At 55.2% G+C, this 14,490-nt stretch overlaps 2 protein-coding genes across 3 annotated transcripts in view; one reads left to right on the top strand and one right to left on the bottom strand.

Moving 5' to 3' along the window:
- The first annotated feature begins 264 nt into the window (after positions 1-264).
- HYI (hydroxypyruvate isomerase (putative)) lies at positions 265-2,945 on the top strand. 2 transcript variants are annotated; one of them, XM_081144078.1, is made up of 9 exons: positions 298-500; positions 582-693; positions 825-1,005; positions 1,680-1,794; positions 2,005-2,083; positions 2,172-2,221; positions 2,325-2,394; positions 2,529-2,663; positions 2,786-2,945. In XM_081144078.1, exons 3-9 carry the CDS (start codon positions 839-841, stop codon positions 2,857-2,859), a joined length of 690 nt encoding a protein of 229 aa, XP_081000204.1. In that variant the 5' UTR covers positions 298-500; positions 582-693; positions 825-838; the 3' UTR covers positions 2,860-2,945. The 2 variants fall into 2 exon arrangements, with proteins under 2 accessions (XP_081000203.1, XP_081000204.1); XM_081144077.1 differs by lacking the exon at positions 825-1,005 and having other exon boundaries at positions 265-500.
- The window catches only part of SZT2 (SZT2 subunit of KICSTOR complex), a 48,115-nt gene continuing 36,565 nt past the window's right edge, over positions 2,941-14,490 (bottom strand). Inside the window, exons 54-72 of the mRNA XM_081144079.1 lie at positions 14,330-14,427; positions 14,115-14,247; positions 13,862-13,992; positions 13,652-13,752; positions 13,402-13,578; positions 12,935-13,202; positions 12,753-12,832; positions 12,541-12,666; positions 12,215-12,414; positions 9,785-9,875; positions 9,466-9,546; positions 9,309-9,383; positions 6,881-7,094; positions 6,368-6,521; positions 6,095-6,217; positions 5,582-5,987; positions 5,344-5,460; positions 3,921-3,989; positions 2,941-3,771 (exon numbers count right to left, since the gene is read on the bottom strand). Of these exons, the coding sequence (XP_081000205.1) occupies positions 3,628-3,771; positions 3,921-3,989; positions 5,344-5,460; positions 5,582-5,987; positions 6,095-6,217; positions 6,368-6,521; positions 6,881-7,094; positions 9,309-9,383; positions 9,466-9,546; positions 9,785-9,875; positions 12,215-12,414; positions 12,541-12,666; positions 12,753-12,832; positions 12,935-13,202; positions 13,402-13,578; positions 13,652-13,752; positions 13,862-13,992; positions 14,115-14,247; positions 14,330-14,427 (2,788 nt within the window). The 3' untranslated portion in view covers positions 2,941-3,627. The remainder of the gene's footprint in view (positions 3,772-3,920; positions 3,990-5,343; positions 5,461-5,581; positions 5,988-6,094; positions 6,218-6,367; positions 6,522-6,880; positions 7,095-9,308; positions 9,384-9,465; positions 9,547-9,784; positions 9,876-12,214; positions 12,415-12,540; positions 12,667-12,752; positions 12,833-12,934; positions 13,203-13,401; positions 13,579-13,651; positions 13,753-13,861; positions 13,993-14,114; positions 14,248-14,329; positions 14,428-14,490) is intronic.

Raw genomic sequence — 14,490 nt, 5'->3', positions numbered from 1 at the left:
CCCCGGCCCCCCGGCCCCCCGGCCCCCCGGCCCCCCGGCCCCCCGGCCCCCCGGCCCCCCGGCCCGCCGCCTCTCCTCGGAACCACTTCGCTTCCCGCTGCCCGAGGTTTCACCGCACACGGCTGTTCTTACCAAAGGCGCCCGCACACAGCTCGCCCCCGACGCGGGCCAGCGCGCCCCCGCTCGGCCGGCCCGGGCACGGCGCCTCCGCCCGCCCCGCCGCCCGCGCGCCCCGCCCCGCCCCCGCTTCCGCCTTCCGGCCGCCGCGGACTCTGCCCCGCGCCTAAGCTCCCCGCCGGGCATGGCTCAGCTGCGCTTCTCGGCCAACGTGTCGTGGCTGTTCCCCGAGCTCCCCGGCCTCCCCGCGCGGTTGCGGGCAGCGGGCAGCTCGGGCTTCGAGGCTGCCGAGGTCGCCTGGCCGTACGCGGAGCCGCCGGAGGCGCTGGCGCGCGCGGCGCGGGAAGCGGGGCTGCGGCTGGTGCTGATCAACACGCCCCCCGGTGCGCGCGGGGCCGGGGCCGGGGCCGGGGCCGGGAGGGGGGCCGGCGGGGGCCCGGGGCTGAGGCCCGTTCTCGCTGCAGGAGATCGAGAGCAGGGGGACATGGGGCTGGCGGCCGTCCCCGGGAGGCAGGCGGACTTCCGAGAGGGGCTGGAGCAGGCCGTGCTGTACGCCCGGGCTCTGGGCTGTCCCAGGTACCGTCCTTTCCTCCCGCTGCGCCGGGACGCCCGCGCGGGGTGGGAGGCCGAGCGCACTGGCACGTCCGCACCCTGCAGTCCTGGTGCTTCGTAAATTGCCTTTCGTATTTGTTGTGTGTCATTCTCAGTTGGCAACTCTTTCATGCTTCTCTCCTGCTGGGATCCCATGCTGGGAGCTCAGTCTGACCGGGGAGATAGCAAAGTAAACAGAAAGCGGAGGATGGATGCATTTGAGAATGGGGCAGTTCACGGAGGCGGTGGGAGCAGAGTAGGCACCTGTCTGGGCTCATCAGAGACCGCTTCCTACAGGTACTGATGTTGAACCGGGTCTTAAGGAGTGAGCACTGGCTTGATGTAAGGAGCTTTCCAGGCAGGGATGCAGTGGCCAGGGGCAAGAGGCAGCTTGGTGTGTTCAGCAGAGTTCAAGAGGCTGGAGAGGTAGCTTGTTGGGGCTGGATGTGGCTGATAAAGATCAGTTGGTGATGGGAGGTGGAAGGCTCAAAGTGGGGCTGATCAAATAAATGTCAAATCCTGTAGCTCTAAATAGGCTGAGAAGGAACTGGCAACAAGGGGTTGTTATTGGTGCAAGAGGGGATACAGAAATTAGGGGAAGAAGCTAAGAAGAAGTAGAGACAAGCAGCATGGAATTCTCAAGAAGGGTCCAAATAATTTCTAATAGGTGAGACTTAAGCATGTTATAGGCTGAGGAGAAGGGTCACTGGAAAGGAGAGGTTGAAAGTACAGGAGGGGCTAAGTGAGGGACTGGTCTCTGAGGCCCTCAGGACTGCGGGACAGGGCTTGGCCTGAGCCGCCTGAGGCCTGAGCGTCAGGGCCAGGTGGTATGGACTAGAGACCTGGAGGGATGGGAGGGTTGGCATGGTAGAAGGGCAGCTGGAAGAGGTGCACATGGGGAGCTGAGGGAGCAAAGGCCCTGTTTCTGGAATGGACTCCACGGTCCCCTCCAGTCCCATTTTCCCTCACAGGATTCACCTGATGGCCGGCCGAGTACCCCAGGGTGCTGATCGGGCAGCAGTCAGGGGTGAAATGGAGACAGTTTTTCTGGAGAACCTGAGGCACGCAGCTGGGGTTTTGGCTCGGGTGAGATGACAGTGGAAACACATATAGACAAACATACTTACATGAAATGTATCCGAGTGTGCAAGGAAGAGGGTGCACAGAGCGGAGCAGCCAGGCATAAGGCTGGGCACTGGCCTAGGACAGGGGCTGGTGAGGGGACTGACCAGTGACTGAAAGACAGAGGAAAACCTGGGGGGAAGAGCTCTATTCACAGATCCAACATGGTGCTAGGAGAACCTCGTGGGACTGCTGGAGCCCATTAACACCCGCATCACTGACCCCCAGTACTTCCTGGACTCGCCCCAGCAGGGTAGGACCCCAGCCCTGTGCTGCCTCCTGTCCCTTGGATTCTTGTGCTCTCCTTGAGGGTCACGCGCCCCTCCTGGTTTCTCTCCTAGCGGCAGCCATCTTACAGAAGGTTGGAAGACCCAACCTCCAGTTACAAATGGTACGTGGGAAAAAAAGGAGTGCTCTCAGAGGTCCCATGTTCTCCGAACCTGGGAAGAATGGTGTGGCCTGAGGGGTCTCTGACTGCAGTAATCTCTGCCCAGGACATATTCCACTGGCAGATCATGGATGGAAATCTGACAGGAAACATCCGGGAGTTCCTGCCCATTGTTGGTGAGAGGGTCCCTCTCTCTGCTCCTTCCTCATCTGCTGTGCTGCTTCTGTCCTCCCACCCCTCCAGGCCTCCTGCATCTGTCCCTCAGGCCTCAGCAGGAGCCTGGGCTCACATCTGCTACATCTGTCCCCAGGGCATGTGCAGGTGGCACAGGTCCCAGGCCGGGGGGACCCTGGCAGCCCTGGAGAGCTAAATTTCTCCTACCTATTCCAACTGCTGGAAGACGAAGGCTACAAAGGCTTTGTGGGCTGTGAATACCAGCCTCAAGGTAAAGGGTGGGCTCAGGCTCCAGGCCTGCCCTGGGGAAGGGAGAATTGCGTGGACAGGTATTGAACAGGAGACGTTTTCCTCCTCATGGGTTGAAATGCCACTGCCTCCTTCTCCCCTCAGGAGACACAGTGGAGAGCTTGAGTTGGCTCCGTTCCTACTGGGACAGGCGGGGCCGCCCACAGGCTGGCCAGTGAGGCCCTGCAGTCCACCCATATGCTTCTCTGGGGCAGTGAGTTGAGCATCCTGAGTACCCTCTGAATTAAAGACAACCTGCTGAACATTTTCATACACGTATGTTATTGGGGGCAGGGGGACACAGTGTCTAACCCTTCACTTTCTCTGGATCGCTTCCCTCCTGTTGAGAAGGGGCACACAGCTCATGCTCAAGTCTTCCAGTCTGCGGCATTGCTGTGGAGAAGGGAGAGCTTTAAGTCTACCTTCTCATGTACAGATGGGAACACCAAGAGCAAAGGGACTGGCCCATGCTCAGGTGCTTCAGAGGCAGAGCTGGGGTTGGACCAAGGTGTCTTCTCTCAATGGCAATGTCCAGCAATAATGCCCCGGGGGAAATGAAGACCAAAGAGCTCAAGGAGGGAGGCAGGATTCAGGTAGAGTTCTCCAGTGAGTGCTAACCACCTGGTGTGAAGAATTCCTGGACTCCACTACGTGAGCAGGATGGAGTCCCTTTCTGGAAGGGCCCAGGGGCCTGAGAGGAGATGGGAACCTCAGGGAGTTGACCTGACCCACTAGCACCCTGGGCTGGTAAGCAGCTGTGAGTATTTAGGGAAGGTAGTCCCTGTTGCCAGGCTGGGCTGCAGACTCCCCAGGTAAATGCACAAAGGCTTTGGTATCCCTCAGTGTCTAGGCTCATGCTGGGCACAGAAGGGCCGGTCAGTCCTGCTTCACGTGGGTAATCTTACAGATCACGATTCGAGGAACAGTGACACTCAGTGGTCCATTCCTTAGAGGAGACGGGTCCAGAGGGTGAAACAGGCTGTGTTGATGACAGACTCAAGGTGATGGTAGGTGGAGACCAGCTGGGCAGGGGGACTCTCACTGTCCTGAGGCTGTACTGGGAAGGGCTCTCGGAAAACCACTGTGAGAGACTGGGGAACACAGTGGGAGTACACTGGTGAGAGGAAGGCAGGGTAGGCATCCCAACCTCAGCAAGCTCTGGAGTAGAACATTTGGGGTACAGCCTCCCACCAGGCTGACACAAAGACCCCCCTTCCCCCCCCCCCCCCCCCGTTCTCACCGTCTTTCCCAAGTGGGAATCCAGAAACACTAGCACAAAACAGTCAGTGAACTTCTGATTTAGCACAACCTGCAGCAAAAGACAAAATGAGATGGGGAGTGAGGTTTGTCTCACTTGAGGAAGCACAGACCTGGAGGGCAACCTGGGAGTGGGTGGGACCAGTCTGAAGAAGGACTGCTTCCGTCACTACACCAGACCCCATCTGTACTCCACAGTCACCCAGAACCTCATCTCCAAACTGAACCTGTCTTCATCCTCACTGGACCCTGGTCAGCCTGTCCAGCCTCATCCAAGTCAAGGGGAGGGCGCGTGACTGGAAGGTTCCTGAAGTCTAGCAGCCCTGCACACAGCTGGTACTGCAGCCCAACAACGAAGGGGAGTTCTCTGCCCCTGATAGGACCTCTCCTTGCCTCCTGTCCTGTCCCAGGTCTTTATCTCTCTGACCTCCCCTGGACCATCCCCACATCTCTCTGCCCCTGAGGCTCAGTTTTGCAGTTTCTCCCAGGTGATCTCTTGCATTCCCAGGGCTGCAGGGACCACCTGTTCATACAGATGCTACCCAGATCTCTCTCCTGAGTTTCAATCCCTTATGTCCACATGATCCTTCTAAACTGTGGTCCTAGTAGGTCCTTATGGACCTCAGACTCAACTCATCACCCTTCCCAAGCTCATTCCTGATTAGCACTCCCACCACCTCCAGGAGCCCCCTCATCTGTGCACAGCCATCCACAGTACTGCAGCCTTACCCTAAGGGACCCTGGCTTCTCTGGATGACCCTTCAGAAGACCTAACCTAATATTCCCCATCAGTACTAGGTTGTAGGACCTGTATCACCACCAACCAACTCCTACTTTTTCTGGTGAAGTCTTCCATTGAATGTTTCCTTTCCTGGACCACTGCTCTCATTGGGCCCATCTCTCTAGCCTCTTAATCCCCCCATGCGTGTGTCTACCACCACGGCTCTTCTCTACTGTCCTTCTCAGCAGTGCATTCAACCTCTACTGTGTACACCAGTCACCTATGGATCTGGCTAAAAGCAGATTCTGAGTCAGTGGGTTTGGAGGGGCCTGAGTGCACTTTGGTACGCTCCCAGGTCATGCTGGTACAGCTGTGTGAGGGCTGCACTGTGGCGGAAATAAAGCTTTAAAGCCCAAGAAGTCCTTTCTGGGACTGCAGCCTCTAAGACCAACCACCGATGAGGTTCCAGAACTTGGCCCTCAGGATCTCCAGCCAAGGAAGGTTTGTGCTTTTACAGCTTTGTACTCAGTGCTCAGAGGGTTTTTACATGTTGTATCTGAGCAGTCTAGGCCTCTCTAGAGCAGAGCTTGGTCAGGCTGGGGTTCTCTGAGGGAGACACCTGTCATTACTCCAATGAGGATTTCTGGTGAGTGTCCCTTTCCAGAGGAGGGTCGAAGGAACTTACCAGGTACTGAGTTCCCAAGTCTGGGCTCTGGAAATGGCGACAGCTCTGGGGAAAGCGGCTCAGGAGAACCTTGATCAGGCTCTGGTACCAGGAGACCGTCATAGACAGGAAGCAGTCCTGGGGAGGGTCCAGAGGCCTGGATCTGCTGTCCCAGAGCCACCCTTGCACCCTCCACCCTGGATGCCCGTGGAATTCCTAACATCCATCTCAGCCCCTTCTGAAACCCACAGTTCCTTACCAGCTGGGGGTCAATGTCCGCAATGGATTTGGCATGGACTGCTTCTAGGAGCTCCTCCAGCTCAGCCAGGGCCAAGCGCCCCCCTAGCCGCAGTCGATCAGGCCCTGGTGGCTCCAGCAAGAAGAGGCGCTTCCAGAGGGTATCCCGGCGGCAGTGCCCTCCAGCTAGCCGCACCAGCTGAGCCAGCCGGGCCCGTGCCACACCCACCTCTGCAGCCAGTGGGGGGAACAGAGGAGTGGGGCCAGGGGCCAGACCAAACCCTGAGGCCTCCCTAGGGCTACTAGCTGAGCTCCCAGGAGCCTCTGGCTCAGGGGGAAGTCTGGGTGGCTTCCGGAACCGGCGCAAGTCAGCAGTTAGTCTGGGAAAAAGCTCTCGCTGGCTGGTGAGCACCACAAAGAACTGCAGCCTGGGGTGGGGAGGGGGCAAGAATGTGGTGGTTATAGCAGGAGACACATAGCAAGGGCAGGGGGCAGGCTGGGCAATGGGCATGTTCAAGGTGGGGGATCTGCTGACCGCAGAACATGCCGCTCAGCCTCTCCTTGCTCCTCAAAAGGTGCAGCACAATGACAGACAAGCAGAGACACATCAAAGTCATCCTGGTGACGAAGTCCCTCAGAGTCCAGGTAGGAGCCAGAGCTGTGCAGTGGGGATGAGATGTCAACCCCGAGATTTCAGTGAAGTCAACCTCACCCCTTCTGCCCAAGAAAAGACAGGTCTCCCTACTGCAAGGATGGCCCTGACCACAGTTCCACCAGAGAACATGCTGGTGTCCCCTTTCCTCCTTACCTATGCCATGCTGACACCAGGGCATATTCATTGTGTTCTGGGCCCCCTGGCCGGGCCATTCGCAATGGCTTCATGTGGTAGGAGCTGGCATGGTCAGCCACATAATTGTACAGCTGGTGGGCGGCAATGAGTGGTGTGGGGAGCTCCAGGGTCCCTAAGGGGCAAGTTACAGGAATTAGTGAGCCTGGGCTAGACACACTGATCTAGTAGATTGGGGAATTAGGAGTCCCCAGGACTCTGACTGACAGGTAGACTGGCCCTGCCTGTGGAACACTGAGATGGGACAAAGTGGCTCAGGACAGACAGGGCAGGGTACACGACATAGGATCTAAACTTTGGTAGGAAACAGACTGTGAAGAAGTTAGGACAGAGATATGGGGACAGGGTCCAAGTGATATGAGACAATTAATATGGGATAGAAAGACGAGGTCTGGCCCCGGGAAATGGTCCCACCGGCCCACAGCTTGTGGCCGATTCTCTTTCAGGTTCACTGGCTTGCCCTTGGGCACCAACCTTGGTAGATGTGATTACGACCAAAGTGGGGCCCATCAGGGTGGTGGGCCAGGAAGTGCCGCAGGAAGGTGGTGAGGTGGTAGCCGTGCCGCAGCACCAGGTGGGCGCCCAGCACGTGCTGGTGCACGAGGCGCAGGTGAAAGTCATAGCTGAATGAGTGCACGTGCATCAGGTCCCGCACCTTGTCGCACTCCTCAGTGAACAGCATGGACAGCTGGGGAGGTGGCAGGGGCTGGGTTAGGACACGGTAGCCCAGGCTGCCCAGCACATTCCCATTTCCCTCCTCTTGCATGGGAAAGACAGCTCAAGATTCATCCTGTTGCTGTGGGCCCCCTCTGCCAGACAGCTCTGGGAAGCCCTCCTCGTTATATTCTTTTTCATACTGTATCATAACCCTGTTTACATGAAACTGACCATTTTGAGAGACGGGACTTTTTACTCTGTAGCCCAGGTTCCACTAAAGTCTGGCACAGATTCACTGATGCAACAAATACTTGCTGAGAGCCTACCTAGTACATTTTAGGTGCAGGGGACACACTGGACAACAAATCTCTGCCCTCAAGCTTACATTTGAGTAGTGGGGAGATAAGACAATAAACATTAGAGTGAGTACACAGTAGAAGACAGTGTTATGGAAAATCAAGAAGTAAAGCAGTTGCCATTTTAAACAGGGTGGTCAGGGTAGGTCAGATATATACTTACTTACTATTAGAAAGATTTTGTGGGCCCCTTCCCATCTCTCCAGCTTTATTTTCCCATCAAAGTACTCACTCTTTCCAAGTACATCACATATTCTCTCTATCCTTCTATACCTGCTGTTCTCTTTGCCTGGATGCTGCTCTCCCTGATCCTCAAACCTGGCTAACTTCTCATTGGTAAAGCTTGGTCTGGGACATCTTGACAAGGCGAGGCCAGGCTGGGCCTCCTCTAACTGATCTGTGAATGAAGGAAGGAAGGAAGGATGGCAGAGAGATTGAGCTGATGCTTTTCCTGGTGGAAACCACCATTACTGAAAGTGTGTTAACAACTGGATCTGTGGTGCCAGAATGGCAGAATCTACCTGAGCACTTCCTTGGGGGCCCTGGGCAGAGGAGTTAGTAGGAAAGAAATGACTGTAGAAGAAGCTCTTTGATCTTGGGTAAGTCACAATCTGTCTGCTTTAGTTTCCTATCTACCATGAAGATAAAGTAAAGGTCTCTATAAAGTTAGAGGCAGTGTGAAAAACTTCAGTAACCAAGGATGAGCCTCAGTGTCAGTACTGCCCCCAACTAGCTCTGTGCCCTAGGGCAAATTACTGAACCTCCATGTTTCCTGACTTGTACAGTAGAAACAAAACTCCTCTTCACTTAGTACATATACTAAGCACTTAATAAATAACAATAATAAAGCAATTTGGAAATCTAAGTAGGGTTAGAGATTAGATATGTAGAGGCAATAAGCCAAGCTGGATGGAGATCAGGGGGCAGGGAAGCCAGGACTTCTGGAAGCTCGAGAGAATAATGAGGGTAGCTCCTTCACACCAATACTACAGCCCAGTGTGAAAGAGCACCTGCCTGTCCACAGCACTCTTCTGAGCATTCAGGCTCAAGTAGGTTCCTGCACAGTCACCAAGCTTTTCTGGATCACATTAACCTGTGACGACTGGTCTAGGCATCCACACCCAAGTCAAGGGCAACAGTCTATGGGCAGGATATGAGCTATCCAGGTAGGAGAGTCTATGTTGTCTGTGCTGAAGGGTGACAGACTGGGCCCAGGCAGATCCTGATCTCTAAGAAACTAAACGAGAGGTACAAGGAAGGCACAAGCCTTCACGTGATATGTGGGGCAACTGACAGAGCTGAACTCACTGAAGTACAGAGGGTTTCACATCCCTGACCTCACTCGAACTTCTCTCATCTGAGAACTCCTGAGTGCTTGGCCCTCACAGGGTACAGGGGCCCTGCCTTGAGGCAGACAGACAGGCATAAATAACAACTAAGTGACAGGTATGCTGTGTGGGTGGGAGCTCTAGTCCACATTCTAAATTAGCCTACTGACAATGCCAGGCTATCGCCAGCTCTAGATTAGGCCAGGCTGCCCATGGCACTGACCTACCCATGTGTCATTACTCACTATGCTCAAATGTCTGCACTGTTTAACCATCTATGATTATGGAATGACCACAGTGCTAGGCTGTCAGTGCCGAGTGACCGGAGCCAGACCAGCCACTGGGCTGGACTGCCTGCTGCCCTCATGCTACAGCTGAATACAGCTCCGGACCACCTGCAGAGTGACATTGGTGGTCACCAGAATGGTCACTGACCTGGCCAGCCCACAGCACCAGATCATTCCTAAGCCAGACTGTCCATGCATCACTTTTACTGGCTACAGCACACCAGGGATGCATGGACCACGCCTGAGACCCCATATTCCCATCCCTACTACTTACCTGAGAGTTGACGGCTTGCCCCATGGGGATTCGGGAACATTCCAGGGCAAACTGTTTGACACAGAAGTAACAGCCCTGGAGAGAGGGTGAAGATGAGGTCAGGAGGACAAGAGACAGGTGGGTCTGGCTCTCCCCACTCAATGTTCCCCCTGCTAACCTGGAAAGCCAGCTCCATGAGGATGATGCCTCCGGGCAGTGCCCGCTGGAGGTGGTAGGTGGTAACCAGAGAACCAGTGCTCTGAAGAAAGAAAAAAAGATGGCTTCAGGGCAGAGTTGGGGGTTCACCGGCTTCAGATCAGCAGGGAAGAAGTCTCTTGGGTGGGTGACTTTAATGGTGTCAGGCTGGGATCAACAACCTCAGTCATCACCCAGGGTCCCTGACCTCTGGCCTTGAGGAAATAACTCAGGCTTAGTGACACTGGTGTCTGGGGCATCACTGATTTCAGTGTCGGGGAAGGTACATGACGATGTGTTACCTTGGGGCTCCCATCAGTCTTGGTTTTGGGGCAGGAGAAGGAGCTCCGACCCTCTGTTCCAAGGATGGCCATGGCCCGCAGCCGGCTGGTGCTGCAGAAAAGGAAGAGGGACAAGACGATGCGGCAGGTCAGCAGGGTGAAGGATTACGGTTATCAGACTCCATCTGTTTCACGTGGAATCGTTTTGCAGGAGAGGAGACAGGTGCAGAGAGGGAAGGACCTGCTCAGGGCACCATGGTGAGTAAGTGGCAAGGATGGGACTGGAGTCCAGGTTGAGACTGCGGGGCAGGGCTCTATCCACGGTAACTGCTGCTTTAAGGGGAAGTGTGAGCAGTGCTCAGTGCAGAGGTGGAGACCAGGCCTTTCCCTACCAGTGAGAGGATGAGGGTAGGGCCAGAGAGGCTGCTGATAATGTGGGGAGACGCCCATGAGGGCATGGAAATGTCTGCTTACTGGGGGCCACAGGGGAGGGTGGGAGGGGGCAGGATACTGTATGTCTAAGATTCATTAGGAAAATTCAAGGAGATGCTTGATGCCCTGGTTCAGTACTGTCCCGAGAGGGAAAAGGGGCTCTTTTGACTGGGGAATGGTACTCGCAGCATTCCACAGGCCCACTCTTCTTCATTTCTCAACCCAGAGGCAAGGAGAGAAGAGCAGCAGGGAAAGGACTGTGAACAAGACCAAACAGAAAGGGCCAGTGGGACCCAATCGTTATACTTCGAGGTACAAACCACCAAAACTCTTGTGGGTGGTGGGGAGGGGCTGTCTATGCCTCTGGTGAAAAGAAATGTCCCATTTCATCCTTAGGGAAATAGGGACAAGACCTAACTAGTGACTGGCAATTAAGACAGGTGACAAAGGAAGGCCTGACTCTGAATTCTGCTCTAGAAACACTCTTTAAAAAATTATATCTTGCCTGGCCGGGTGTGGCTCAGTGGTTGAGCGTCAACCTAGGATCCAGGTGATCGGGGTTCGATTCCCGGTCAGGGCACATGCCGGGGTTGCAGGCTCGATCAATGACTCTCTCATCATTGATGTTTCTATTTCTCTCTCTCCCTCCCTCTCCTTTCCTCTCTCTGAAATCAATAAAGATATATTTAAAAACTAGATATATTTAAAAAATAAATATGTCTTTATTGATTTCAGAGAAAGGAAAGGAGAGGAAGAGAGAGATATAGAAATATCAATGAGAGAGTCATTGATCGGCTGCCTCCTGCGTGCCTCCGACTGGGGATGGAGCCTGCAACCCGGGCATGTGCCCTGACCAGGAATTGAACCCCGATCGCCTGGATCCTAGGTTGACGCTCAACCGCTGAGCCAGGCCTGGCCGGGCTAGAAACACATTTTTTAACCTAGTGTATCCTTTGTTTTAAAGAGGAATTCAGATTTTTGACAAATAAATAGAAAGTAAGCAAACTAGTCTCTCAGAGAAGCTCCTACAGCTGGGACCTGGCCAAAGGCAGCAGGCCAAGCAGCTACTCTTCCAGTTGTCACTGAGAAACGAGGGGTGGCATCCCAAAGGCACAGGCCTGTCCTCTCTTCCTAAGGCCTGGAAAAGAGGGGCAGCCTGGGAGGTGGAAAGCTGGTTACAAAATGCTAAGGAGTTGGAATTGGCTTTCTGGTCCAAGGTGGTGTCTTGATTAAGGAAACACAATTATATTTACTAGCTTGAAAGGGCTTCAAACTTAAAATAGAGAGGAGGGAGAAAATAAACTCACAAATCCAGAGACGCGTAAGTAACTGTGTAACATGAACAGATACTTTCCCATCAGCCACTTGGGAAGAAGCTGGGAACACAGAATCTGGAGGTTCAAATGTTGAGAAAAGCATAGAGCAGGGTCACAGAAATGGGAATTTGAGATTTGATTCAGGAGGAAAGGTGGCTGTGGACTTGTCACTGAGCTCCAGGGAGATGGAAGGTGGTGAGAGAGGGGCTGCCTACTTTCCAAGACTCAGACCTGTCACTAGTGGCCAGTGAATGAACATGACCAAGAACAGGCCAGAGTGCAGTGATGCAAGTAGGCCCAGTGCAGGGGTCCTTGGTGAAAAAGATAGCTAACCTTGATGAGAAAAGGACTTCCTGAGTCATGAACCATGTAAAATCTCAGGAGAGGTCAGTGGGGTGATTGGGACAGCAATCATTAAGGCCCAGGTCCAGAAGCTTAGGAGCGTGTACCAGATTTATGTGTGTGTGTGAGCATGTAAGCATGTAAAGCATATGAGATGGAAATAGGCACGAGCTCTGTGAGAATGTACACAGTTCTGTGAATTCCATGAGATGTGTGAGGTTTACAGGACACGCCTGAGGGCTGCATGGAAGTGTCCAAGATCCTCATGTATGTGTGCTGGCCTAATGGGGTGAACATGCACAAGGCCTGAGTTGTCCTCTTGGGACTCATGTAAAGAGAGGAAGGGCAGGTGGGGCCTCACCTTCGGGCGGGCGAGGGGGGCCGCAGCGGCACCAGCACAAAGCCCATGCTCTGCAGATATTGCATGTACTGCTGCAGGAAAGCCAGACTCAGCTCCTTCAGCCAAGGCTCCTCACGGGCGCCCGGTGGAGGCATATCCAAGGCCTCACAGCTTGCAGGGGCCTCTCGGCTCCCAGACCCTGACTCGGGGCGATGGCGCCGCTGTGGAAGTGGAAATTAAGGAAGGCTCTACCCACTGTTAACCACCCTGCAGGGGGTGGAGGAATGGAGGTTGCTGTGGGTTAAAGGGAGGTCCCAGGGGAGAAATCCAAGAGTCTTGAGCCTCACCTGCCCCTCAGGGGGCCCACAGGTCTCCGGGGGCCCATGCAGCCAGGCAGCTGGGTCGAAAAGCAAGGCTGTTGCACAGTAATGCACCAGGCGGGATGACTGCTTCAGGGTCTCCAGCTCCCCAGCCTGAGGAAATGGAGCAGTGAACACTGGAGTGGTGGCCAGGGAAGGGTCACAGGATGCTTCTGGAAGATGCGGGTCAGGTGACTCACACTGATAGGCATGCTGGCTGGGGTGGAACGCTGCTGCCAGGTTACAAACAGGTTCTCCATCTTCATCTGGCGCTCCAGCTCTGGGGGTTGGAAGCATTAGTAGTGGCCCCCGGACCTGCCGCCCCTTTCCCTCCCAGACTCCACAGATTGCCCCTGCCCACTGTCCAGCACAGTGCCCTCACCTCTGCGCTCTGTCATCTTTATCTCCAGGAACTGTTGTCCGTGGTAGGTGACGGGATCGGGGAGTCTGGGCACAGGGCCAAGTGAGGAGCTGGGGCGGGCAGCAGTGATATCCCTCAGGGCCTCATCAAAGGGGAATGTGTCCAGGGGAAGGGGGCCCCCACCCCGAGAGGACCCACTCAGCCGGCCTTGCTCTCGGCTCAGCGGGGGGCTTGCACTCCGGATGAGGGTCTCTGCTTCCACGGTCGGCAGTAGGAATGGGTTTGGCTCCTGAGAAAGATGGAGCCTCACAATGGGTGCATGGCCTTTGTCCTCAGACCTTCTCTCCTAGCCCATGGCCTTCTCTCTCAGACTCTCCCTCCCCACCATCTCTGCTCCCTCTTCTGTCCCCTCCCCCTGCTTCTAAGCTGGTTCTTCCTTAAAACCCTCAGGGGCTAGAACTAGAGAAGGGAGCCCGAGCAGTAGGCACCTTTTCATCCCGCACTGGGAAGTCCAAGTGCCCATAATGATGGAAGAGTCCAAGCTTCTGGCTGAGGAGGCAGAAGATGAGATGGGCACGTGCATTCTGCCACTGCACCAGGCGAACCAGCGCTCGGCCCAGTGCTGCCCCTAGGTCTGGAGCCCAGTTGTAAGTCAGCAGCTGCAGCTGGAAGTCAGGGGTCAGGGTCAGTGGGATCACAGAATCTGTTCTCCCACCCAGTCTTTGGTCCCATATCTACCTTCTTATCCACGACCTCCAGTAGCAAGAACCTCTGCCGAGGAGCATTTCGTCCTGAGCTCCCGTCGCCTCCTGGCTCGAAGCGCTGCAAGGCTTTGGCAGCTACAGGGAGGGGGGGGCCACATGGGGGTCTGGAGGTAGATCCCCCTCAATCCAGTCCTGTACCCCTTCAGTCACTATAAACCTACCCTCCCCTAGGCCATGCCCTCACCCTGCTGGGTTGGTCTCCTCCACTGCAAGAAGCTCCTTCCAAGAAGCAGCAGATGCCGCTCTGCTGCTGGACGAGGCGTTGGGCCCAACTGTCCAAGGGAACAAGGACTGAACCTGTCTGGCTCTGAACTCCTAGAGGGAGGGAGGGATGCACAGAAAGCAGACCATCCATGGTCTCATCCCCTTGGCCATCACCTCCCTAAGCCTAGGCCCCCACCTCTCCTAGCTCAGCCTCCATGAAATCCCAAACTCACAAATGCTGCTCAAAGACCCGGACACTGGTGTCTCCAGCCATTGAGGTGACCAGAGTGGTAAACTCAGACAAGATGGATGGAAGGAGGAACCGGGACACCATGTGAGTGGAGCTCCTGGACACTGAGGCACAACCTGGATGCAGGGCAAAGAAGTCACAGTGGAGCTGCAGGGTGGGGACCAGGTTGAGGATGGGAGTGGGAAGCTGGGGTCTCACCAATCTGAACCATGAACTCCATCCAGCGCTGAGTAACCTGAGCGAACACAGGCTGCAGGGTTCCCACCTCGCCCTCCTCTAGCTGTGTGGTCCGGCGTCTGAAGACACAGCAGAAATAAGAACCACACAGATACTTGACATATAGGTGTTTATATAAACTC

This window comes from Miniopterus schreibersii (assembly GCF_964146895.1).
Source record: "Miniopterus schreibersii genome assembly, chromosome: 8".
In the NCBI taxonomy this organism is placed as follows: Eukaryota; Metazoa; Chordata; class Mammalia; order Chiroptera; family Miniopteridae; genus Miniopterus; species Miniopterus schreibersii.
This window is presented reverse-complemented; position numbering and strand designations above follow the sequence as displayed.